The sequence below is a fragment of the Orbicella faveolata genome, unplaced genomic scaffold (genome assembly GCF_042242905.1).
Source record: "Orbicella faveolata isolate gen_17 unplaced genomic scaffold, um_ofav_v1 contig_2, whole genome shotgun sequence".
Taxonomy (NCBI): domain Eukaryota; kingdom Metazoa; phylum Cnidaria; class Anthozoa; order Scleractinia; family Merulinidae; genus Orbicella; species Orbicella faveolata.
The window spans coordinates 23,514,368-23,540,881 of record NW_028301547.1 but is presented as its reverse complement, the minus strand read 5'-3'; the positions used below and the strand labels follow the sequence as shown (position 1 = coordinate 23,540,881).

The following is a 26,514-nucleotide window of genomic DNA, read 5'->3' as shown; positions in this document are numbered from 1 at the left end:
TCGTTGGAGTAATCGGATACATGGCTTGCCTTTGCTATCTTCTTGAAATATATTACATGATGATATAACGTTAAATAGTTACGCTGTGGATGACGGGCAGCTGGAAATCTATTTACAGAAACGGGAAGAGCAAGTTAAAATTTGTACAACTGCAACGTTTCTACACAACATTGAGAAGGTGGCGACATTTCGGAATCGCTATAGTTTAGAAAGTTTATATAGTTGGGGCTCAATTTACCTGGCTATATAAGTTTTCTTAATTATTTCGATTTAGAAATGTTTTTACCCTCTCGATGTTGTGTGAAAACTTTGCTGTCGTACAAATTTTAACTTGTTCTTCTCATTTCTGTAAATAAGTTTTCTAGCTGCTCGTTGTCTTACGGCTGACTATTTAACAAGATGTCATCATGGAATATACCATCTTGAATTCAAACAAATGTTCACTGGATTCAAAATCTTCTTTTTTGGAAAAACTCGAATGATTAGAATCAAAAATTTTCCGTTAGTTTGTATTCAAGATGGTATATGTTAAATTTTTTGGCGGGAAAAATTCAAGGGGGTACCCCTTAAAATTTTTGAAAAAAAACGTTGTCAGGGGAAACGCTGTGGAAATTTTTTACAATTTTCCCGCCAAAAGTCTTAGTATATATAGGGCAAATTTTTTGATGACACCTTTGTAATTAATTTAATTGAAGTTCACTTAACTAATTAGTTTTTGTAAGTAGAAAATTAAAGATGAATAAAACGATTGAAATGAAACACTTGTTGTGAGTACTTTAATGTTTGAAATATTTTATTTACTTAATAAAGATTACAAAAGAAATACACATTGGAATAAAAGATTACATTTACTTACTATCAAATAAGTCTAAATTTAGAGTTTAATTACATTTTTCAAAAAAAACATTGGCGCATGCGTATTTTAGGCGCCGTATTTTTTCTAAGTCTTTTGGCGGGAAAATTTAAAAAATTTATACAGATGTTAACAAGTAGAAATTTTTTTAAAAAAAAAAAATTGGCGCATGCGTATTATAAGCGCCCGTATTTTTTCTAAGTTTTTTGGCGAGAAAATTAAATTTTGACAAGGGTTACCACGAAAGCAAATCTCAACACAATTTTGCAAAAACAATTTTAATCTTGCATACAGCTTAATAAAAATGTTTTCTAGAAGAGTAATCATGGGCTTCTCACACAAATTTGAGCATTTCAAGACAATTTTTGATCATGTTAGTTTTAAAAACGTTCTAGAAACATGAAGAATTAAAAACGAACGAGATTACGGAAAAACGTTGATGCTATACTACAGAAAAGTTTCCCGGAATTATTTCTTTGAAAAGCAATCACGAACGTAAATTTGAGCTTCAAGACAATGTTTACTCTTCTTAACAAAACTTTCGAAAACAACGCGAGACGAGAGTGTATGTTAACTGCAAAAAACTTTGAAGCAATACTTGAATAAATTGTGACTTCAAAAAATAACATTTTGGAAAAATGTAAAGCTTACCTCCCTCGTAAATGACTCTGTGAGCTCGAAAATTGTACGCATTCTATTAAAAAAATTCTCTAAAAATCATTTTTGGTTGCAATATTTTGACAAATACAATTCATTCCTGTAAAATTATGTGGCAGAATAAAGAGAACAACGTGGAAAATATATACGTCCTCGAGTTATCTTTGTCGAGAAAAATCAGCTTTTGGTGAATAAGCACTGAGGCTCGTCGAATTTGGACGTGAATTTTCATTTTGTAAACAAGACAATTAGAATTAGTGAACAACCCAGTACAAAACACACACGTACATTTGTTATTGGCCTATAGAAATAGTTTCTGGTTGCGACGTTTTGGCAAACAGAGAATCAATCCGCTTAATTAATTATACTAGCAAAATAAAAAAAAATTGCTTTCGAAAACGCGAGCTCACAGACTCTGTTTACCGAGAGATAAACGCGAAGAATCGCTCCAAAAATGATTTTTCCAAGTCAAATCAGGGCTTGATAATTTTGTAAACAAAACAATTAGAATTAGAGAACAGTATTGCATTTAAACAAGCGAGCAACTTTGGCCTTGTAGATAGCACCTAATAAATTGAATCATGTCTTTTGAATCTTGTCTTTCGAATTCCATAATTCTGCCGTTCGAATTTAATCTTATAGTCTGTCTTACTTCGCTCCCTTGTGTATTATTCCTTGCTCTAATATATTGCATCCAAAGTTTTGCCTTCTTTATTCCTTCCTCCCATATCTTGCCTCCAATGCCTGGGCATTCGTCCCTTTTCTTCAATGCATTGCTTCCACAAAGTGTATTCACTTGAGAAATCCTGCACAAAAAAAAAAAATGAAATCGATTTAGTAAACAAGTTCTGTAGTTGTCAACAAGCTGGTTCGCTTTACAATTTGATTGCCGATTCATCAAGCACTAAAGTTTCAAAGTTTTCATGGTTAACTCCTGATACCATTTTGTGATTTTAATTCTACAATTGATTGAAACAGTTTTAAATTCATACCAAGTGGCAGAAAATTAGACCCATATAATATATTCTTTGGAGCATCTCTAGTGCCTAGTGGAACGCTTAAAGTTATTATTGTAACCCACAAATTTATCTGCAAACAATTGTCACTTGACTATTTTCTAAAGCATTTTGTGCAAAGTTTTCGTAGTAAGTGAGCTACGTTACCTCTACAAAATACAGTATTACTTTCGTGGACACTTCATACCTTGAGGACGACTTAGCGAAGAAAGTTGTCATCCATTTTGGTTGTAGCACGAGCTTTCCAAGTTTGCTTGAAGTACAGTTCTTGTTGCAGGTATTTATCTCTCACAACAGCTCTGAACACTCAAAGACAATCCCGAACTGAAGTGTGATACATTTTTCGCAGTAACAGACGAAGCCAAAGTTGAAGCTGTATGGGTTTAAATTTTAAACATGGCCGCTTAAAGTTCGACACGATGAATGTAAATCGACAAATTTGAATAATTTGCAATTTAGATTTCCAAGAGTTTGCGACCAAGCACTGAATAATTTTTGTCACCATTTGATTGGCTAGAATTCTCATTGTAATTACGGGCGGGTTATTTAAAATATCGAAAATGTCCTTTCTAGCGTCATTCGAGCTAGGAAAGGAAAATGGATTTTCGAAACCAGAAAATTGACCATTTTGGCTTTTAGTAGAATCATTTACTGAATATAGTGAGAACTTAAATGGCTATTTAAGAATTTTCTCGATGGCGCAAATGTTTTCATTGCATTTCCACGGCGGGTATTAAGGTTTTCCAATTTCATTAAATAAAGTCAAGACACCTAAGGCCTTAATCAGGAATTTGAAATCCGAAGTTTCACTCTGAAAACGCATCAAATGTTTTCCGTCCACATTACGCTGGAGAAATTTTTAAACGCAACAATCACCGGTCATTTTGGATTTGTGTTTGAGGAAAACTCGGTCAAAGAAATCACATGATAACCGCGATGTCATCGTTTTCGAAACGCTTCGTTTTCAAAATGTTCTCCGTTCACACGAAAACGAAAAGCTGGCGTTTTCAAATTCCTCCGGTTTGAAAAGCGTTTTCGAAAAGCTCCGTTTTCGTGACGGATTAGTGTAGACGGAAGGCCTAACCGTAGAAATAAAGTCCTCTCGCCTAGTGTGGACGGGGCCTAACTCGAGACTGCTAGAAATGCTTATCTTACTTGAATTCCGGGGCTAACATTTGAAAGCTAACGGTTGACAGCACTAAGGGTGTTCTTTGCCCAGCATGTTGTCAATTAAAGTCCTTGCAGTTTCTTTTAGGGTGTAAGGAAAATACATGTATAGCCAGTTCCTACAGCGAAAAAAAAAAATTAGAGTAATACTGAGCCCATTTCTGAGTTGCCTTAGTCCTTTCTATCAAAGCGAGGCCTGGTGCTCAACCATTCAAATGAAAATGAGTTTGACTTGCACGAGAATGAAGTCATTTTCATATGAAAGGATGGGCACCAAGACTCACTTTGGGGAAGAGGCTAAAGGTAATTCGGAAATGCCCTATTGACTGCGTTGTGACTGTTTAACTGTGAAATCAAAATGACTGGAAGAATTTGGAAGCTTTATATATCCACGATGCTACGGTCACTGACCATGCCTTGAAATTTTTGCGCGCAATATTTCAAAGAGTAGACGCACTTTGACATTGTTTGGCGCAATGTTTCAGAGATATATTTGCGCGCAATTTTTTGGACAGAAGACGCAAAAATTGTTGAGCACGTTTTACATGATGGAAAAAATAAAAATTGTTGCGCGCATATTTTAGAGTGGACGCACTTTGACATTGTCTGGCGCAAAGTTTTAGAAATTATTGAGCGAAATGTTTTGGATAGTAGACACAAGTTGAAATTGCTGAGCGCGATATCGGACATTGTAGACACCGTAAATATTGTTGCGCGCATATATCAGAGAGAAGACACAGGTTAACATAGGCACGCAAGGCGTGCAAGAGTTATTTTTTTGTGTGAACTAAAAGTCTCGGAGATAGGAGCATTCATGGAACTGTTTACAGTAATGATTTGGTTCATTTGACAAGTTTTTTCGGTTGGGATGTACAACAAGAAAGAAACTGGGAATTTATGCTGTACATACGATGTTACATCGGTAATGGTAAGGTAACTAAATAGTAAGCCAAAAAGTGTTTGATTGAACAAACTACAGCAATCTGACAAGTCTTTAGATTAATATAGATAACATCTTATGATCTAACAGGCAATTTGATTCGTTCTTTGATACAACCCACACTGTGATTTGAGTGACACGCGCACATGCATAACTCACTCACCGATCACATAGCCCTTCCAACCCCCAAGAGTAATTTTTGCTCAAAAATACTCAAGTTAAGAGAACTTTTCGCATTTTATACAAGTCGTAAGTTTACCCTTTTTACACAACACAACACTACTTCACCGAAAATTGTAAGAGAGATCTAGAGAGAAAAAAATCTCTCTGACACGTTGAAAGTCAGATTTAATTAAATTGCACTTTTAACTTGGTGCCACGCAGTCTTCAAAGAACATTTGAACAGTTTTCATAATTCTACCGTTAAAAGAATGTCATAAAATGCCCATCAAATAAAAATATTAAACTGCCACTGCAGAAACGTAAAAACCGTCCAAAATGAAAGCTTCTTTTTCGTTTAATATCCTGGGAACAATAGCCGATAACTTGTCAGCTCTAACTGAATTTACTCCCATATAAAAAACAAAAGTATTAAGTTATTATTTGTAACTAAAGAGAGCAAACATCTTCGTGGGAACAAGTGGTGACGATTCGTCAGCTCTAATTGAATTTACTCCCTTGTGAAAAACAAGAGTGTCAAATTACCCTTTGTTAGTAAAAAATAAAAATATCTCGTTATCTTTGCATGCACCAAGAACAAAACAATCGTTACCTGCACTTACTATTGTAAACATTAGAACTGTTTCAAATCTAAATAGTCTCATCTCCTCTAAAACATGTCCTAAGAACTAGAAGCGACGATTCTTGACCTCTAATTGAATTTACTCCTTGTGAAAACAAAAGTATCAAGTTACCTTTGTAGCTAAAAATAAAAATATCTCGTTTCATTTGCATACTACTAACTCACGAACTGTTTCAAAACTCAAGGCTCATCTCGTTCGTAACTAGCCACCATTAGACTGAACATCATGCACTCTAAAACAACCCCGGCCGATGTATGTAACTGTCACACTCCACTCCAAACCCGGACTAAAAATCACAAACTGGCAACATACACGTCAGTCTTTATTTTTCAATTACCAAAGTCCTTATGTTTGATACAATAAAACGCTCAAGACTTCATATACCTCACTTAAGTTATCTTGAACAAAAATAATTTCCTTTTTCTTCAACTACTATTCGTGTTAGTTATTAATGTGAATAAGCGAAACCCCGATAACATTGAAGGGAAAAGATTTAGTTTCATTAAAACGTATCTTCTCATTCCAGAGTAAGCAAGAACCATTATACTTGTAAAATCGTCACAGGATATCTTTTTGTTCTGTTGACCAAATTAATCGTAGTCTCTTCGCTTTTCACATTGAAACTTATCAACGGATGCTGAAATTAACGACACGCCCGGAACACTCATTACGAACTCTGCAGCAATATTTAGGTTTCAATACAACACGCAAACGATTTGAACCTGGTCACAACCTCTTCACATTCCCAGTAGTGCATTCCGCCCCCCTAAAATACAATTGATCCTATCATAGAAACCACATCAACTTGTTTTTCATTCACCTCTTAAACCTAGTGGTAGAGCGGCTAAGACTCAATTCAGAAACTTATCTAATGGGAAAAGCTCACCCTTCATCAAATGGTCGTAGTTATATGCCAAACACTGTGTTTCTTTGACTGATTATCCAGTTCCAAATGATTATCAGGCCCGCCCACAAAATCCTCAGCCTAACCCACAGAAAATGTCGGAGTAAGCCCAATATATGAATACTTCCTCCTCTTTCATAGAAGAATAAATATGGCCGTTCTGAACTGTATCGGGATCAAATCTTCTCACACACCATTTACTTTTACAACAATAAATTTGATTGGCTGTTTATAGTAGATCCAATCTGATTGGTGTGACATACATACATCTCTCACTCACTCATCCATTGACCCGTCCATAACATACCCGACGCGCCGACGAAGAGGTATTTTTTTTTACGAAAAAATAACTCAAAAAGGTTACATTTGGAAAAGAAAGTGTAACCTGGAAAAATGGGTCACACTTGAAAAATGTTTTCACTAACAGAACTTCGTCAAGAAACCCTCTTTTCCATTCTTTTATTCTATCATATTCGTTATCTTTTCGAAGGCATAAAAATCCTTACTTAGCGGTGTGTTTTTCACTGTATGTAAGGAAAGAGATAAAAGAATGCATCGGGAATATGAAGTGGTAGGCCTTTTTCAGTACGTGCTCTGAAAAAAAAACATTTTCTTTGACATTGATATAGTGGTAAAAAACAAATCGAATGTGGTTTAGCGTGGTCTGTACTCTTATCAACAACGATATGCGTCATCACAGTGCTCAAATTGTTGTGGACTCGCGAGGCGCAACGGAGTGAGTCCACACATTGACGCGAGCAGCGTGGTCTGGACTCTTATCGACAACGGCAAATTAGCCAATCAGATTGCGAGATTAGCAGCAATTGTGATAGAATTGGTTATCGATACAACATTAACTTTTCGTGGGAAGAGATAGCCTCCCATTGGCTGACGATGGCATAAAGCTTCTAATCTCTAACATCGTTCCAATATGTATATACCATTGGGGCCATTTATATTTCGTTCCTCTCTTATTAATAAACGTTTATTATTATTATTATTAATGCAAGGTTTTGCGCATCAACAACCAAGATCTTCTTATTAAAATTTGACTCATTTAGTTTAGTGTTTCTTTTTCTCTTTTTTTTTTAACTCTTGTCGGCTATTAAGTTAAATACTGCTTTTAAAGCGTTTCAAACGTTTAAGGACGGTGCGTACTTTTAGTGCGCACACGTTCTGCGCATCACGCAAGGCATGGTTTAAGCGCCACGCGCGCGCTGGGCTGCCATTGACGTAATCAACTACGTTACTAAGTACACGACTAAAATGAAAGCAGAATTTTCCAACTGTGACCACAGGTCACACAAGCGTAATATAAGAGTTTGTATGGAGAACTGTGGCTAAAATATAAGAGTTTGTATGGAGATCAGGAGTTGACATTAAATTCATTCAATGTATGGGTAACTTACCGAATAAAGACTCTTGAACATTCAATGGTGTCATTTTTTCTCATCTTGGAGAGTTTAAACGACATTTGAGTTTTTAAATTTCTACCGTTATATGATATTTCAAAAAAGTAACTTGTTTTCCTTCCGTTACTTACCCAGGCCTTCAAACTGACAATGTATGAGCAAAATCGATTTTTCGACCGTGGGTGGCTCTCTGGAGTATTTACGAACACACTCCCTATAGAGCGCGAGTTAGAAGAGGAAACTTAGTTCATTTCTCTTTAAGTTTTCCCTGTAGAGATTTACCAGTATGGGCACTATTAAAATAAGGCTCATTTTTTGGTTGTCAATTTTTGGATTAAGGCCGTTACCGTGGCAACATCTCATCTAATGACAGGCACATATATTCCTCATTTTGGCCTAAACTCCTTAATTTTTATGCTTTCCTTCGATGAAATTTTTTCATACTTTGCCACATCATGGAAATGATATTGCCTGACATTTTGAATTGGTAAAAACCATACCCTTTAAGGCCGCACATACCTTTATAGCTCATATAAGGGACTACCTCTCCGGGGGGTAAGTGAAAACAGGCATTTGGGTGGCTCAGTGGGCAAGTGAAATTAGCCTACAAAAGGCGCATTTACACGACATTCATTTTGGGCACGGCACTCCAAAATTTAGACACGCGGGCCGATAGTTATCGATAGTTTTGGGCACGGCCTGCTTAATTTACAGGGCGAAACATGTTCAAGTTTTTTCAATGTTGATCTCTGAACAGCACCTCTGAAACAAGAACGGCACTCTTAAATTCGTGAGTCCCTGCACTTACATGACAACGGTTCACATATGATTTCAGGTGCGGTTTCGCGGACCGTTCGAACGAAAAAAATGGCAGATTCTCGAGTACAGAAAGCAATTGTATGGCTTATTGTTTTGAGAAAGCGAAAACGCCTGTCGTAAATGAGGGACGAAACAAGGTCGTTCCTTACACCACTCTTACATGCATTAAAGCGGCGACAATACAGCCTGCTGCAAGTTATTTTGATCATGAGCTGTCTAAATCCTCCACGCTTAAAGTGGTACTATGACGAAAATCGCATTTTTCCTATCTAAGCCATTTTAAAACATAATGAAGTAGTCTGTAAGAGAAGAAAAATGCTGTTAACTACTTTCAAATATCTCTTGTCGTTCTAGCGACATTCAAGTTTTTAAAATATGCAAATTAGCTAAGTGATGACGTCATACACTCATCCAAATTTTGATCAAATATGAAGAAAGATGTCTCAGATAATTTGTATTAGATTACTAACATATTGAAATCAAGTGGGTGTGGACTGGAAAAGAGTGAGTTGCCATGGGAACATAATTTTTCATAGCTGTAGGTGTGTTTCCTGTAGAACTATTAGCCTGCTAAGTTTCAATGGTCTATGCTGCAAATTAGCCAAAATAGCTCTATTTATATACTTGATATAATATTGGGTTGAGTGTATGACGTCATCAGTCATCTCATTCGCATATTTTACGCATTTTTCACTTAAATATCTCCAGAACTAATTCAGATATTTGCAAACGGTGAAACAGCATTTTCATTCTTTCATGGAATTCTATGTGATACACCTAAAAAATCAAGGGGTAAAAATTTGATCATAGTACCACTTTAAGAGAGATATGGATGCATCCTCATTCTTTTGTGTGGTTTGACATGGTCGAAGCATCTTTTCCTGTTGAGTTGTGGTATTCCAACTTTAGAGTAGCTCATGGAACATTTATATACATTCTCCACGAGACTGTGATGAGATATCTCAACAAGACACTCCAATGCGAAAGCTGTTACACCAAAAAGTTAGGCTACTTTCTGAGGTGGTCTCGGCCCGCCTAACTTTTCAGCAAGCGGGCCAAAACAATTGTTTTTACACTGCAAAAATCAAGCGGGCCACGCCCTATATAATTGGCCTGCTTGCCAAACTTTAGGAGTGCCGTACCCAAAATGGATATCGTGTAAATGTACCTAAAGTCTTGGGAGTCTAAGTGAAATTTTCTGCTTGATAAATGATAATTTCCATGCAGAAACTATATCAAAACTTCTGACTGCAAGATTAGTTAACCATTAAGTTGAAGCATGGATTAATCTAAAATCCAACTGGGCAAGTAGATTTCAAACTTTTTTCCTGCCCTGTCTTCCCTTAATTTTGTCAATAAATAAATAAAACTATGAAAGTTTGATAATCAATCATTGCAGGTTTGATGTCCATTAAATGTTCTCATGGCACATAGTGCCATTTAGTTTAAAATGACTATTGTAGTTGATAATACTCAGTAGTAGTTGATAATACCCAGGTCACTGGAATGCCAATAGATATCTCATGGTCTTGTTTTGATTCTCCACAACTGTAGAAATTCTCATTCAGCTTACTCCATTGTCCCATTGAGCTCATCCTCAAACACAAATGATTTTCTAGTTGTGTCCAGTAATAGTGTTGTGACGTCTGCACAGAATCCACATGATACTTGAAGAAGGTGAACAAGTTTTCTTGACAAAAATTTTCTGTCTTCCTCTTTCTATAGTTTGAAACAATATAAAAGCGATACATTGTAACTGATATTATTTCAGTAAAAAATACTCAACTTAAATAATCAACTATTGTCAGGGCTGTGCTCTAGAAATGCCGGGGTGCCACAGGTGACTAATTTTTGGCTTGCAGCTCAAAAAACTTACTCTTTCCATATAAGCTTAAGTACTGGGTGACCAGGATCCTTTGAACTCCTTAATTTTTCTTAGACCACAGCCTTGATTGTTCTTTTTGGTCCTGGCGGACAGTCCATACATTCACTCTTGTTTTAACCTGTCTACAATGGACCAGGGCAGCCTCAATTGCAGCACCATACTCCTTCGTCTGCGTTATTTGCAACAGAGACTGCCACTCCAGAGTGGGACTCTATAGCCACTCGAGACGATGCTCCGCATCAACATAGCGCTACAACATCGTCTCCCGAGACGAACAGCTGCCGACGACAATGGCCACCCCTCCTGGCCTCCACAACAGTAACCACCACTAAAATGCATCCCAGCTGCCAAAACAACTGATGAACGGTGTATACAAAACCCCATGTTCATTGGAAAAGGTCACCAAACTTGATATGTGCCATGCATTATTGTCTCTGTTTGTGTTCTGTTTGGATTGTGTTACTGCTAACAGGCTAAAATAAGCATTTTTCAAAAATGTAAATGTTGCAACCCTGAAAAGAATAGGTGTCATATATTTACACCCCTTACCTCCCAACAACAGCCACCTATCTACAATGGCCAATTTCCTCTGTCCCCAAGGTGGCTGCTGTAGAGAGTTGCAACATTTTCAACATATCCCTTTCACTGCTTAATGCTCACCTGCAAGTCTGCACAAATTAGGGGCAAGTCATAACTGTCTGCAAGACTTGTAACCTCCTGGATGCTAACAGCATGCATAGCTTCATTCTTAGCTGAAAACCGATTATATAAATCATGCTGGGTTATTGAAGCCTTCTATTGAGGTGGCTGACAACAGTTTCCAGCACTTACCAGCAACATGGCTCTAAGGTTTTCAGCACAAAATTGCAAGTTTGTGAAGTTTCTTTTGTTTCTCAATTCCCCAAAGAGACTTGGATACAAAGAAAACAACAGCAAATATAGAAGTTGTTCCTGAAAGCCTCAGCACCTTGTTACAATGTTGATATATCGCACATGACCCATTACACTTTGACGGGTTGATATTACCACTCATTATCAAGTGATGTCAGATTATAGGTATAATTTACACAAATGCCCTTCATTTCTTATAATTGAATTGTGATAAAAATTTTAAGATACAACTTTTTGCAAAGTTAAAAAATATCTATTTTAGGGGGTTGTGCTCTGAACCTCCATGGAAGGAGAACTTATATTATGCCACGAAGATAACCACAACTTGTTCACCAATGACTGAGCATTTTTGTGATATCAGTACTCTAACATCACTTGATAAATAGTAGCATATCAATCCATCAAAGTATTACTTCTGGAAAGTGGTGTAAGACACCTGATAAGTTAAGGGAAGGGGGAGTGAACCAATATTTCTATTGTATCACCAAAATGTCAAGACTGGCTGACTTTTTAATATTGTTATATAACTGGCCTTTTTCCTGCTACAGCGTGCTGATTCATCAGCTAGTTCATGATCACATGACATCTAACAATGAAACTGTTTCCCACCAAATGCCATAAGTGGGCAACATTGCAAAAACTATGACGTCAAACAGGAAACAGTTCATTGTTACCCGCCAAATGTCGACCGCTGTTGCACGTCATTTGTCAATAAAGTGATTACCATAGACCCTTGAATTAGCGCCCAGGGCGCTTATTTCAAATTTAGGAGAAGACGGGGGGCGCTTATTTGAGGGGATCGCTTATTTAATTTTTCCCAAATCTTGAAAATACATGATCACTTTTTTAATACATCAGGTGGACATAAACAACAACATAAGCTGTTTATCGACATAAAAAGCTGATCCTAAAGTTTAAATCGCAGCATCATCAGAACTTCATGCGGTCACAAACTGAAACAATGTACAAATCTAATACTACACAACGAAAACTATACATCCCTTGCTGCCTCATTACTCGTCTACAAAATAGGGGAGGGGGAGGGGGTGCTTATTCAAGGGGCAGCCCTAATGTTAAATTTTTGGCCAATAGAAGGGGCGTTTATTCAAAGGAAGCACTTATTCAAGGGGGGGGGGGGTGCTAATTTGAGGATTTACTGTATTTTTTTTTTTTTTTTTTTTTGCTATATAGCAAATCACTTAATGACTGGTCCCCCAGGGAACAGTGAATCTTTTCCTCTTGAATCTCACTGTTTCCCTTGGCTTCGTCTCGGGAAACATTGAGATTCTCCGGAAACAAAATTCAGTGTTCCCCTTGGGACCAGTCATTAAGTGTTAAATGCTATTAGGGTAGAGCTGCATCCAACTTCCTTGCCAGTGAAAATAAAAATGATATCACATCATATATCATTTCTGTGTAAAACAAACATTACATACCTTGTGTAACTACAAAGCAGCAGTGACCCAGGAAGTAGTCAATGTCAATATGTTTTACTGAAGACCTGATTGTTTCCAAGCTTTTGAGTGTAAAGAAATCAGTTATCAGTAAGATTGTACACACTTAGCCTGCGAATACAGATGGATTTCCAGCTTTTGGTTCATGTCATTAGCATGAAACAAGAGCTGAAAATCTGTCTGTGGTTACAGGCTACAACACAATGATTATGTCCAGTAGAGGCACGGTGGCCTCATGGTTAGTGCCCTTGTCTCCAGATTGAGCAGTCCTGATTCCAGTCCTGGCCGAGGACATTATGTTGTGTTCTTGCGAAAAACACTTTTACGGTGCCTCTTTCCACCCAGGTGCATAAATGGGTACCGGCAAATTTAATGCTGGGGGTAACCCTGCAACTTCACTTTATTTTGCACTTACATTATAAAATTACAATATGAGCATAAAACAAAGAAAAAAGATACGTATATAACAGTGCAGTGGACTAGCATCTCATCTAGGGAGAGCAGAAATACTCCTAGTCGTTTCATGTTACTGAAACCTGAGATAAGTGCCAGCCCGATGGGCCACTTAGCTTGAATGCAGACTTTTACACCATATGTCTAAACCATGCTAATCTGCTGTTAATGATTAACCCACTGGTGATACCTGGTCAAGTGTTTGGTTGAAAGAGGAAACTGATCCTAGCAATGTAGTCCACAACATACAAAATTAAAAAAAGACAAAGAACATAGAGGATTTCATGGCTGCAGGATTTAAGTTGCTCTGCTATTTCTGGAAAATATTGCTATAGCTACAGTTGAACAGTAGCTTGACCTGTACATTTAAATAATGTCATACTTGGAAAAAATACAATGAAAACAACTTTTTTCCGTTCGGACATCGGAAAAATATGATTTCATCCAATGAGAAAGCTCAGAAATAGTTAAATAATTCAATTAATTCTAAGCTCTACTGCTCATGCGTTGCTGTGAAACCCTATCACTCTTACGCGGACCATTACTTTAAGGTCTTTCCCCAGTATTGCATTGCGCATCCTTACTGCGCATAATTTCACGCGTGATTAGCGCACGCCCATTAAAAAATGGTGGCTTTTTGCTTACAGCTGGACCTCGCCATAGAGGTAAACCATCATTTTCTTGCAAACGAGTATGGTGACCTATCATTTTTTTTCTGTTGTTTTGAACTGAGTAATAAATTTCTCTGTGTAGAATAAATATGGACCAATTCTCAGTGTAGAACAAAAAGCAATCGTCAGAAACGTGAATTTAGCAAGCAATCGTGACTACAATCATGGTGCTATTACAAGGATTTATACGGGTATAAACAAGGTGCTGTTGCTCATAAACGAACATGGGGACCCCTCATTTTTATTTCAGAATTTAATTTCCTATAATATAAACAATCAATAGGCAAAGTTTAACAAAAATCTCAGTGGAGGTTCTATTTCAGTGGAATGACCTTAATTAGAAGAAACAGTAATGAAATTTAGAAGCAAACTGAATGTCAAAGTTGATACAAGAACTGTAATTAAAGATTTCATTTTGTTGGATTACCTCAAATTATTGGTTAAGTCGATAAACAGGACAATAAAATCGATTCTGGGTCTTGTGTTTTCAGTGTCCTCTGGTAATGGCAGACTTGTAGCAACACGGCTGTAGTTGAGTTGTTGACAAGCAACTGTTAATATACATACGTGAATAAATTCAAAAACACGCACCTTAACAAGTTTAAAAAAGATTAACATATGAGACCTACATTTGTAGCGAGAAATCGGTGTGAATACCAAGCATAGATCTTGCAATCCTGTGCTTTCCAATTCCCTTCACACCAACAAACTGTGTCGAAGGAGAAGGGAACAAGATAAATTTACTTTAGTAAAAAAACGAAAGGAAAAAAACAAGATACACCTTAAGAAAGAATGATTTCCAAACTTACCAAAACAGTTGCCTGGTTTTTGTCCGGAAGCTTTGTGAACCGGGAAAGTATGTTTACGTTTTTATCAGGAATTTCCGCCATTTTTATTTGGGTTTCGCGCTCTTCTTGTTTTGAGAGACTGGGAACAACCCTGAAAAGTCCACTGAAAGATTTGGGAACAACTCACTTCATGTATATGCGCCTGCGATACTCAAATAAACTTTTCAGTGGGTGTTTTTCAAGATGGCGGCCAAGAAGAAGCTAAAGAAAGAAAAGAGGGTCCTTGTGTTTGATGAAAATTCACGCAGGTATTTAGTTTCCCTTTTATTGCTTCTCGAAGATCAACTTTTCCTCCTTTCTCCACGTAGGTTTTCAAGAAAACCCTTGTGCTTTGGCAAACATTCAAGCAACAAAGGACTTTTTAAAATGTGCACTTGAGCGCACATTTCATGTACTGTTTCATTGGAATAGTCTCCTTATTTGCGGCAGATACATCATAAGATTGTGCTTTATAAACTTATAACGATAGCAATCCTTAATTGTATGAATTATATCATAACCTTATTATATATTATAGCATAACCTTATTGATTTTACTTCTGTATATAGCCGCAGGGCCAAACTATATATAGGTCAAACACGTAGAGAGCTTTAACTTTGCTTAAGCTTATATTTCAAGACTCATACATTGACAATTGTGTGCTTATTTTTAAGGGAGTATCTTCTTGGCTTTCGAAAGAGAAGAAATGAACGGAGAAAAAAGGCAAAAGAAGATTTAACAAAGAAGGAAAAGGAAAGGAGAAAGGAACTCAAACAAGAGGTTTGTCTCAGTACTGGCTTTGGTTACACATGGTACATGCAGTGTCACTTAATATAAGAAACCTCCAAGCCAGTCTGTAAAGCATGTTAGGTACGTGCATTAGGTTTTGTTTGAAAACTTTTTGCATGCATGCAAGGATCTCAAGGAAACAGTATTTTACTGTACCACCATGAGGTACATGTGTAGCTTCTCTAGGGTCAGCCAGCAGGTTGATTGTCTGAGGCAGGTACAAGTCACACTAGATCAACTTGGACTACCAGTCCGGGTGGGATCAACTCGTATAAACTTGAATCGACTTGGATCAACTCAAATCATAAAAGGCTCTAAAAATACAAAATAGCAGCATGGCAACACAGAAATGTTTTTCTTGATTTGGTCAAATATTTTAGAGGAATTTTAACCTTCATATGGATAAAAGTTTCAATTTCCTCTATCTCTATTTTTTTGTGATCCGCGTTGATCTGACCGAGATTGTACCTGCCTGGTTGTCTGTGTGAATGCCTGCATGGTCTTGAACTCTTCAAGTTCTGTAACACTCCTCAATGCAAGGTGTTGTGAGAAGGTGAGAGTAGTGTTTTTCTTTGTGAGGCAGGCACATTTTGAATGTTTTATTTTCGTCCTGATAGAAAAAGAGAAGTATGGTGGAACAAATGGAGAAACACAGGAAAGAATTAGGTAAGAATGTTAGATTAGGAATTATAGTAGAGGTTTTTCATGTTTTTATTTGAATTCACATTTTTCAGTATTAGTTTTTTGGGGGCAAAACTCATCGTCACACATCTGGTTAATAATCTTAACTGTCCATTTACATGCATGCATTTCACTGGGCTAAGAACCAATTTAGTGTTTGTTTCAAATTTTAGAGGCTCTTGAATCTGATGACGAAAAAGGTGAGCAAGAAGTACCATCATCAGTTGATGCAACATATGATCATCCTGAGCATGTTGTCACGGTTACCACGATCAGTGATGTCAACTTGGACAATGGAAAATTTGCGTGTATTGGACCAAACAAGGTAAGTGATACTAAACCTCCCCCACCCCCCACTGTGCTAAGACACTAATATGAAGATCTTGGTCTCCAGAATATAAGGCTTGGCTAAATTATTGATAGTCTGTATCATGCCAATGTATACATGTAATTCCTTTCATAGTTCATACATGTAGTTTTCCCCTAAGCATAGAGTTTAGAGTACTTTGATAATATACTATTCTCTTTGTGAATTGCAGCAGCCTAAACTGTACTAATTCTTTATCACCTTAATGCTGGTTTTAATACTACTGGCGTCAGACATGAAAAAAAAAAATGTTCGTCATAGTTTAGAAGTCTAATGGCAGATATTGGTCTGGTGCTATTCATGATTGATACACTGTCCTTATACATTATACCTTCTTGCATGAACTTATGTGTATTGTTTCTAACTTTATTTGAATAATTATACTCTTTCTAATACATGATTTTTTTGTGTTCAGGGTTTGATGGAAAAAGTAAAATCACAACCAGATACTTCACTTGCTGAGGTACAGAATCACTCTTCAGTTAAAGGGACTGAAAAGTAAGCAATTACTTTATCTTACAGACTTCGTAGGAAATGAATTACAAATTATAATAAATCATTGATTCAGCTCCTCAACAAGGGAGTTTACAATCACTGTTGAGGGTGACATTCAATATCAGTTTAGTGAAGTTACTGTAGTGTGTATGTCATGTACTAAACATGCTTAAAAAGACAACAAAATGCCTCTGTCTGACTGAGTTTGAGGTCTGTACTGTAAGTTACAGACCAAGTTCTTTCCCCTTTGATTTATGACCGAAGCACAATGTGTGGGCCATGAATCAAAGGAAATAAAAACAAGGATCTGGAACTTACAGTAGGACTGAAAAGACGAGGTTTGTAAGATATTTATGATTAATATCTCTACTGTGGGTCAAACAGTTTGAGTCATGGAGAGTGGCTTCAAACCACTGAATATCAAAATCAAAATGATTCAATTCGAAGTTACTACTAAGCCATTAGCACATTTAAATCCCAGGGTTTAAATACCCTTTTGTCAAAATCTTTTAAAGTTAACTTGTAGTTTTACACACATGCTACATGTATGAATGTTAAGAAAGGTAATAAATATTATTGCATGATGTTTTGGCAACAAGGGGCTTTAAATGTTAGCGGGCCATACAGTAGAATACACCTGCTATATTGACCAATGGCAGTAGGTGTAGTCACTGACAGATACAATGATAGAACAGACATGTCAGCTGTATTTTACTACATGTCCAGTTTTTCATGCATCTGTCCTGTTATTGATCATGAATTTCATCATAACATTGTCCAAGTAGCTGTGGATCTATGAGGGGATAGCTCAGTGGATCCGCAGACTACTTTGACAATGTTATGACAAAATTCATTGCCGATAACAGGACAGACGCATGAAAAATTCCTGTCAAATTTGTTTTTTACAATAACAAACTGTCAAATTGTCCACTCTCTGCGCTTTGTTGCATCGTAAATTCATGTGTCTGTCTGCTTATTGACAATGAAAATTAGCCATTGAGTGCATGAGAATTTCTGCAGTTATTGTAACATCTAGTGGTTTAAACACTAAACTGGAAACTTTGAAAGCAGGATTGAAATGGTTTTTTTTTTTACATTTATGTACAAATAAAACCACTTATCAAGTGGTGCTCTTCTTTTTACATTGACAGAGCCACTTCCAAAAGACAAAAGTCTCACAAAAAATTTAGAAGGAAAAGAAGCAATAAGAAAAGTGTGCAACAGCAAGAAGGTCAATCTGGAAAAAGTAAAAAGAGGAAACAACCTCATCTCCATGGTAAATCAAAGCAGTTCAAAAGGAGTTAATTCATCAATAATTTATCACACATTTCATAGGTTCAAGTTGGATGGGATCAAAGCTACAGATCACAAGTCTTTGGTTGAGGCATGAGGCACTCCATAGCACAGTGACTTAGAAAGAAGTAGGGCTTGAAAAACACTTAAATTCAAGCTTGTCCTTCACTCTCAGACAAGCAGCTATCAAATTTTGCTTGCCCCAGGCAACTTAAAATTTACTAATTTGTTACTGGCAGACGATTTCCCTAGGCTCTTGCCCATCGGCAAGCAAGTAAGAATGAGAAGTTACCTGCCCTGCAGGAAAATCTACTTGTCCTGGACAATGTGGCAACACTTTTTGCGAGCCCTGAAGAAGTGAATAGCCAGGAAGAACTTCAAGTCCAAACTACAATGCAATTTAATGTAATTCATTATCAATAACTTTTGGGAAGAGCTGTATTTGAAACTTTAGAAACAAGAAGAAATCTCATTTCACAGTGGCTCAAAGGGCCATTTCTGTGGACAAAACAAAAGCTATATTGTCCCGAGTAATGATCCCACAACAACTGCAAGATGAGACTCACCCCAGATTTCTTCTAGTTTTGAAAGTGGCAAAGAAAAATCAGTTCAGCAAAAACAAAATTCTGATTTCCAACAGTTCTGGAAAATGAAAACCAACACAGTTACAGAGCCAGTGATTCAATATGAGATGAACAAATGAGAATTTCCTACTGGCTTTAGCTACTAGTAGAAGAGACAGATTATTTGGCAATACATGCAAACAGAAAATTAACATTGTTCGCTTGGTACCTTGAACAACCACTTCTTGCTTGGCTAGAGCTAAAGCTTGGCAGGTTTAAAAAGGAATACCTAACACCTAAAATCAGTGCTTCTGCTATATACATGAACAAGTGAAGTTAAAATGTAACGCGGCTTTGTTGGAAGCAAATGGAAGTGTTGACAGTCAAAATAAATTCACATTTACAAGTGCAGATTATTGGGTTTGCTGAAATCAGTATTGTGGCATTCATATAAAGAGGTTATATGGCCCAATGAGTGTAGCAGTACATAATAAATAATAATAATAATAATAAAATATTTATATAGCGCCAATATCCTAAAAGTTCAAAAGCGCTTTACAGTTAGAAATATTAGAAACACTTAAGACAAATAAAGTAAAAATAAAAAAATGTCGCTAAAAAGTTATAAACATGCTTTCTTAAAAAGGAACGTTTTTAGTTTATGTTTAAAAAGGGACACTGAGGAGCTGTTCTTGATGTCAGACGGAAGAGTGTTCCAAAGTGTAGGAGCTGCTACAGAGAAAGATCTTGCGCCATATGTTTTCAAATTGAAATGCGGAATGGAAAAAAAAGTAAACAAGTTACATGGCCCAACAAGTGTGACAGAAGAAGTTACCATTTTAGGTAGTTTTCATATTTTGTTAAATTTTGTCAATAAAACACAAAAGATGACAATTGAGCTGTGTAAGTATTGTACAACTTTGTGTTGAAGGATTAAAATACTATATATATTTTGAGCTCTTTTGGGTGCTCTCCACTCGGAGGACTAAGTAATGGCAAGAAAAACAAGTCATAAAATACACATGTAATTTATTAGAAGCCATCAAATTACAATAATATTATAAAGTACATAACTCACAAAGACTCTGCAGTAAACTTTGTTGTAATCTTTACTTTGTATACACCTGGGCTGAACTAAATGTAACTTGAACTGGACAGTTCAATAGAACATCTAAAAAAGGGCTCTTTTCAAAACTGACTAGAAATTACTGTAACTATTTTAACTATAACAAGTTTGTAACTCATACTTAGCTTAAGAAACTATTTCAAATTGATTGCAAAGAAACCTTGATATAAAATGTACAAATTAACTTTGACAGCATTTACTTGCTCATTTTTCTCTTTTTGAAACAATAACTTTCTCTTACTCCCTTTGAAACTATGAAAATAATATTACTGAAAGAGAATCCAAAAGCATTCTTTTAAAAAAAGTTGATTTGTAAAATTGTACAGATAAATGTTCTCATAAATCATCAATAGCCAAATCTACCCAAGTACATACTTCTTTTCAAACTTACAAAATATATATTTAGGGAATAAATTATTGGTTACAAGTGATAATCTCATAGATTAACATGTCGTCCAACACATCAACAATAATTATTTGTTGTTAAATCCAATTCTTAATTACAACTGTAAAATCTCTGTTTTTCTCAACAGCAGGAAAAGGTGTGAATCAGGAAAACAACTGATGTTGGACGATTCTATAGTCTCTTGGTCAAAAAGCATTTTTCAAAAGAAAGTGTGCGATAAATAAGATTGAGAAACTGTAACAGCATTATCAATACCACAAGAACACTGTCGTGTCGAATCCTGGGGTCATTATAACAAAGAAAATGCAAACTCTGGTGATCTTGAAATGTCTCCATCTTTTGATATTCCCATCATTCTCTCCTTGGTGAGCAAGATTTCTTGTGTTCCTTCCAATTCTTTTTCTGGCATTCCCTTGAGCAGTAATAGGCTTGGCGGCATTGTCCACAAACCATCATTTTCTTTTCCCTTTCTTTACAATTCTCGCATGTAGCTGACTTGGGAAGGATTGTCTTGGAACTCTGAAGTTGCTTCTGTAACGTCCTTCCACTGTAAGGGAGGTCTCCGAACTGGCCAAGTGCTGACAGAAAATTGGACAGACTAGATGGCTGCATAAGTGACAGTGGCTGTCGACCCAAGCCTGGGCCTTCTGCAATCACCTTAGGTTCCTCACCTCGCAGTTTGCTGCTGTAATAAGCAAACAGCTTCCTTTTTCCAGGAAATTCTTTCATACTCTCCAAATATTCCTTGGATGGTTTGTAGTTTAGTTCTGTGAGAAAGTCAAGCACACCAGTCCAGGTTGCATCTGCTGGGTGTGCTGTGTCACCGCCAAGGCACCGCTGACAAAGGTTTCCAAGACCTGTGACACACTCGTAACACGAGCTCTGGAACACACCAAGCAGAATGCTGTCAAGGACTGCCTGATTTTTCTTAAGGCCAGCTGGAAGACACTCAAATGCAGTTTTCAAGGCTCTCATTGCCCCTTGTTCAGCTGCCATTTGTAAAGGAGAGTAGTGAATACCACACTTATCTGTTGGGTCAGCACCTGAAAGAGCAAGATAAAAGGCCAATAGGTTTGAAGTTTTGTGCAAAATTAATTTACCTCATTGACACATTAGTCCCTAAAGGTCAGCATTGTTCAACAAAAAAATTCCATAAGTCCTTATTGTCAAGAATGCTTTGGATAGTTTGTTTAGGAAGTTCGAAAAACATTTTCCGATAGCTACATTGATTTCAAATTCTTTTTGATACTTAAATTTGCCAAGTATTAAACAAAAGGTTTCTTTATCAATAACAATAGTTACTAGATGGTAACTCCATGAGCAGGCAAGATGAATTAAATTCTGTGCAGTGATTGGCTACCCGTGCAGAGATGACACCATCTTGCCACCTTGGGATTACACAGTGTCCCACAAGAAATATTTCACTGAACCAATTTAATAAATCCTTTATTGACCAAGCTTATTCAGGCAAGATGGGTGAATATTAGCCTCAATCTTTTTTATGTGTTAATTGAACTCCATCTAATTGTAGGTCCAAACACCACACAAAATAAATTGGCCAATATCTGGCCATCTTGACCTCATGTTTGGCCAATAACCCATATGTAATGTTATCCAAAATGTTGCTGTAGCCCAAGATTTTTAACCCTATACATCATTGATTATTGTTATAATAATTGCTATAATAACCGACCTGCATTGCAAAGAATCTTGATGATCTTCGGGTTGAAATTGTAATAACAGGCCATGTGTAGTGGCTGTGGGATTCCTTGTCCACTTCTACTTATCTTCACTTTGGCACCAGCATTAAGCAGCATTCTCAACATCTGCGGCATTTCACTACATGTAGCGACATGAACCAAGGTCTTCCCGCAACTGGTAACTCTGGCATCAAAAAATACCCCTTCACTGAGTAGCTCTTCAAACTTTTTAGCATGACATTTGATCCTCAATGCTTTGCAGCACTCGATGTCTTGATTCAAGATCAACGAGCACATGAATGTGCGAACATTGCAAGCAGCCCACTCAAGAGCTCCAGGAGTGTTGCGCCAAAGTTCAGCATTGGACAGGCAGTAACTACCTATATTAGACAGTGATGCCCAGTTTCCCATGTGAAAAGGTATTCTGCAATTTGGCAGCTTGCGTTCTCCAGTGAGAAAATTCAGGGTTTCTGGGGATGCTTGAAAAGCTCTTAGAATTGTACCTTCAAACCTGTGAAACAGATTTCTAGATTCTGGGTCACCTGAGTTTGGCACCAAATCAAAGTAGTCCTCTGCAAAGCCCCTTTGTTCCTCGTAACGGTAGTCAAGCAGCGCTTTAGTCCAAAACCATGCCCCACATGATGAAGATAGGCGGAAAGCTTCTGAATTGGATTTTTTTAAAGCAAACTTGAGAGCCCCCTTGTCATCACCCATTTTCATGTAAACCTCCAGGACATGGTACCTCCAGTTGGCAAATGATGACCAGCTATGAAAGTTTACAACAAAGATCACACATAAGTGCTTTTTGTCATCTACTTTAACACAACACAAGTAAGGTTGGGGTAAGAGTTTAAGGGAGGTCAATACACATTTCAAGAGGCTTGTGCTAAGTACAGTAGTGCATAGCACTAATAAACGTGCAGCCGGCAGGTCAAAAGTTCCAGGTTCCCACTTCTAATACCTTTCCCTCTGTACTTCTGGGCCTTAATAACGATAATGATTATCATTTATCACTACATTTGTTTACTTAAGTAAACCTAAAGCCATGGTCCAAACACACAAACTGTAACCCTTCTTGATACACTCCTTGGTTCACTATTCTACCAGCTAAGTCAAAGCTGTAAGGGTGTTGGAGCAGGTAAGAAGCATTCCCCACCACACTGAATGAGCTAATGGGCCAACTTCCATCAGCTATAAATCTGTGCACCTGATAAGTTGTCTCATAAATAACTATTGGTAAGGAAAATTTAGAGGTGCTAAAAAGGGGATTCCCAGTGATGATGGGCGTTTTCTTGCTCCAAAATGGAAATTCACCCTCCCTCCCCCAAGGATCACTTTTACTAAGTAAGTATGACATTATTATTTATTAACAAGGCAATACCTGTAGAATTTTGGATCCAACTTCTCTAGTAGAAGATACTTTTTGAGTGATTCCTTGTATCTCCCCATCTTGCGCAAGGTGTTGGCTTGGCCATGCACAGCATGAAAGTAACTGCGCAGATGATTCAGCCCCCAACATTTTCTCTCAGACAACTCCTTATCAAACTCATCACTTAGATTTGGTGCCACTTCCACAGCCTTGCTATAGAGTCCTGATTCAATGAAAAAAGATTGTTATATATTCTACTCACCAGATCCAGTGAATTTGCAAGAAGGGGTGGGGGGGGAATGTACCAGCTGCGGCACAGTAACATTAGAGTCAAGGGGAGAGGTTTAGAAGCGTGTGTTGCCGAACATTTCAGGGTCAAAACAAAACTGGAAGATCTACCCCTCACCCTACCCCAATCCACATATCCACAAGGAGGGTATAATTTTCCAGAATGTATTGTTATGAATGTATTTAGGTAAGTGGAAATGAAATTTCAGGAGTTGCGGTCACGCTGAGCCAGAGCAGTTTAATGCAAGATACAGTATATTTATAATTTGGAAGCCTGAATTAAGTTTTATAAACAGTAACACTGTCCAATAAATTTCTAACTTTTACCAGGAAGGACTCTATAACATATTTCAGCTTTTATAAACGTATCAAATTTTCTATTTTGAACAATATTCACTATTCACAATATTGTCAATATCGGCCCTATTCGACAACGTGTAAGTGATTGAATTTCCGAGGAATCTGCGTGCATAGCTACCAACACATAAGTCATGAGTGTAGCTACAGAGGAAAACCAGTAAAATGCAATCTTCGCAGTTCACAGTTCACAGAAATTCTATCGCTTCATACGTAACCTTATATCGGATTACACCACATGCAAATCGAAGACCCCTTCGTCTTGTGTGCGAAATATGTTGCGCTGAAAGCTTGAGATAAGGACATGAGCTTAAGCTAACATCCTTTCAATGCGCTTAAAAACATTTCGTGATTCCCTTACTGAAAAGTATTTAGTACATTTCTCTCAATTGCAATGGACAGCATGAAACTTACCAAGAGCTTCATCATACGTCTTCGCCTCGAACTGAGCTAACACGTTGTACGCTTCAGGACAATTTGGGGATATTTTTAGTGCTGCTTTGGCTTCAGTTATAGGATTCTCCGATACATAAGCCATCCTTGCTTTCCTCTCGGCTTTGTAAATCGCTACGCTCGAGTAGAAGCGTTCGTCCACACCGAGTTCTGCAGCTACTCCGTGGCCCTGATTGAGATTAGATAAATGTGATTTGAACTCGGGATCCTCGTCTGGGTTTCCGTCACCAAATCTTTCGAATTGCAGCGGGTATATTGGGTTAAAAATCGTTATCATCGTGCCAAACTCTTTGCTGAACAGCCCCATGAGATCGTCCATGTCTGTCGAATGCTACCCTATCAAAACACAATGCACGTTCTGACAGAGGTGACAAAATTTGGCGGGAAAAAAACCTCGTTTCGGAAACGAGGTACAGGGAAAGGACAATTTGGGATTGGACCAACCAAATTTCCGGAAAATTCGGTCAAAAACTGAATGTAGATTGGTTCGGTCCAACCAGAAAAGTTTCAAAAAGAACAGTTTACCTTTTGAAGTGAACGAGTTTTCTGCTTTTCTCCGTTGGACTGGTTCGATCGAAGATTGACCATTCCAACTAGTCAATTCCAGCACTTTGTGGTTCGGTTCAACATGGAGGAAAACACTTACCAGTGTGCAGCGGGGAGGTGTGCAGCTTTTATGGAATGTTAACAGCAGATTTATCAGTGTTTCTCGTACATCCATGAACAGTTCCAACAGCTACGTAGTTGTTTTTCAAGCGAAGTATATGTTTTGGCTGTTAAAAACTGCTTATTTCCTAATATTCTCCGTTTAGCTCATGTAAAACTCCCGCCATTTTTAATTTGTTATATCATTTATTAAATTATGGGCTTTGACCAAACGTGAAGTCAAGATGGCTAAATTGACTTGGCCAAGTTCTTTTTTGAGGTGCCTATGGACCGAGAAGGAGTCGAGGACTCGAGGTGCATAAACAGGCACAAAAGAATGAGGTTAAAAAATAACCAGCCATTTTAACTGGTAAAACTTGGTCAATAAAAGGCTTATTGTATGGAAAAAGAACACTAGTTTCTTGCAGGACACAGTGGGTAATCCAGAGCAAGCAAGATAGCGATGGCACTATCTTGCCTGCTGGGGTAGCCAATTACAGTGCAGGATTAGTTATAAAAGATTCAACTTCTTCAATTCTCAACAATAATTGGCAATGTGTTCTATGCAATTACTAGTCAATCTCAGCCAACACTAAACACTGAGAATGGAACAAGACCATCCGCACACGTCGTGATCCGTTCACCCCCCAAAAAAGTTCGAACCTCAGCCCGGAAATTTTGGTTGCATGGATCACGCCCACAGAAAGCTTCAAAAAATAAGCACATATTCTCCCTTTCCCCCCCACCTCCCTCCCCTAGGTGAAATCTTTCATACACCCCTCATATACTCCACATGTTTTTTTCCTTGTTGAAAGAGGGGGCAGTGGGAGTGACTTTTCTGAGGACATCCTCAAGCTGAACTCCTTTGACATAACGCTTGGCAGATATTATTTCTGCACAGGTGTATCTAGTGTTCATTGCATTGTTCAGACGAAGGAAATTGGTTTCATGTGCTGTTTTCTTTTGGCTGTTCACATGTAAAGATGGAACTAAGGTGTTGTCGATAATTGCCTCTAAGACTCTTTCATTGGAAAAATGACTTTTAACAACAAAAATGCTACATTAGGCATGGTTTTTATTATTTCTTTACATATTATAAAAAGGTTTATACTTCACGCCTCAGATTAACAAAATCACGCCGAAATTCAATTGATGTTTGAAACTTACGGCTCTTCACACGGGCTTGTCAGTTCTTTGAACAGTTTTGAGGTTTTGAGTCGCACAAAAAT

General features: G+C 37.4%; 3 protein-coding genes and 1 long non-coding RNA gene across 5 annotated transcripts; 1 reads left to right on the top strand and 3 right to left on the bottom strand.

Annotated features, from left to right (window-relative positions):
- Nucleotides 1-755: 755 nt before the first annotated feature.
- LOC149112542 (uncharacterized) lies at nt 756-4,913 on the bottom strand. The gene is made up of 2 exons (XR_016207046.1): nt 2,714-4,913; nt 756-2,316 (listed from the first exon to the last, which is right to left on the bottom strand). It is a non-coding gene; the product is annotated as an uncharacterized LOC149112542 (long non-coding RNA).
- Nucleotides 4,914-5,741: 828 nt separating this feature from the next.
- Nucleotides 5,742-14,871, bottom strand: LOC110065116 (centromere protein M-like). The gene is made up of 6 exons (XM_089288960.1): nt 14,735-14,871; nt 14,555-14,634; nt 14,353-14,451; nt 12,784-12,863; nt 11,117-11,208; nt 5,742-10,290 (listed from the first exon to the last, which is right to left on the bottom strand). The coding sequence occupies exons 1-6, from the start codon at nt 14,813-14,815 to the stop codon at nt 10,141-10,143; spliced, it is 582 nt and encodes a 193-aa protein (XP_089145086.1). The 5' UTR covers nt 14,816-14,871; the 3' UTR covers nt 5,742-10,140.
- Nucleotides 14,872-14,886: 15 nt separating this feature from the next.
- Nucleotides 14,887-19,897, top strand: LOC110065248 (nucleolar protein 12-like). Of its 2 annotated transcripts, none has more exons than XM_089288959.1 (6): nt 14,887-15,021; nt 15,428-15,533; nt 16,160-16,208; nt 16,397-16,548; nt 17,006-17,088; nt 18,421-19,897. In XM_089288959.1, the coding sequence occupies exons 1-6, from the start codon at nt 14,957-14,959 to the stop codon at nt 18,473-18,475; spliced, it is 510 nt and encodes a 169-aa protein (XP_089145085.1). In that variant the 5' UTR covers nt 14,887-14,956; the 3' UTR covers nt 18,476-19,897. The 2 variants fall into 2 exon arrangements, with proteins under 2 accessions (XP_089145085.1, XP_089145084.1); XM_089288958.1 differs by having other exon boundaries at nt 18,237-19,897.
- Nucleotides 19,898-19,953: 56 nt separating this feature from the next.
- On the bottom strand, nt 19,954-25,021 carry LOC110065172 (uncharacterized). The gene is made up of 4 exons (XM_020772275.2): nt 24,602-25,021; nt 23,555-23,765; nt 22,167-22,939; nt 19,954-21,516 (listed from the first exon to the last, which is right to left on the bottom strand). The coding sequence occupies exons 1-4, from the start codon at nt 24,957-24,959 to the stop codon at nt 20,825-20,827; spliced, it is 2,034 nt and encodes a 677-aa protein (XP_020627934.2). The 5' UTR covers nt 24,960-25,021; the 3' UTR covers nt 19,954-20,824.
- Nucleotides 25,022-26,514: the final 1,493 nt, after the last annotated feature.

Bases quoted from the DNA above. Each gene is read 5' to 3' on its own strand.
- LOC110065248 (XM_089288958.1), top strand. From the start codon at position 14,957: ATGGCGGCCAAGAAGAAGCTAAAGAAAGAAAAGAGGGTCCTTGTGTTT. The intron at 15,022-15,427 runs GTATTTAGTTTC...CTTATTTTTAAG, and splicing joins TTTGATGAAAATTCACGCAG to GGAGTATCTTCTTGGCTTTC. The intron at 16,209-16,396 runs GTAAGAATGTTA...TTCAAATTTTAG, and splicing joins GAAACACAGGAAAGAATTAG to AGGCTCTTGAATCTGATGAC.
- LOC110065172 (XM_020772275.2), bottom strand. From the start codon at position 24,959: ATGGACGATCTCATGGGGCTGTTCAGCAAAGAGTTTGGCACGATGATA. The intron at 23,766-24,601 runs GTAAGTTTCATG...TCATTGAATCAG, and splicing joins GACGTATGATGAAGCTCTTG to GACTCTATAGCAAGGCTGTG. The intron at 22,940-23,554 runs GTATTGCCTTGT...AAACTTTCATAG, and splicing joins TTGGATCCAAAATTCTACAG to CTGGTCATCATTTGCCAACT.
- LOC110065116 (XM_089288960.1), bottom strand. From the start codon at position 14,815: ATGGCGGAAATTCCTGATAAAAACGTAAACATACTTTCCCGGTTCACA. The intron at 14,635-14,734 runs GTAAGTTTGGAA...CCTTCGACACAG, and splicing joins AAAACCAGGCAACTGTTTTG to TTTGTTGGTGTGAAGGGAAT. The intron at 10,291-11,116 runs GTGAGCATTAAG...TTCAAACTATAG, and splicing joins TAATTTGTGCAGACTTGCAG to AAAGAGGAAGACAGAAAATT.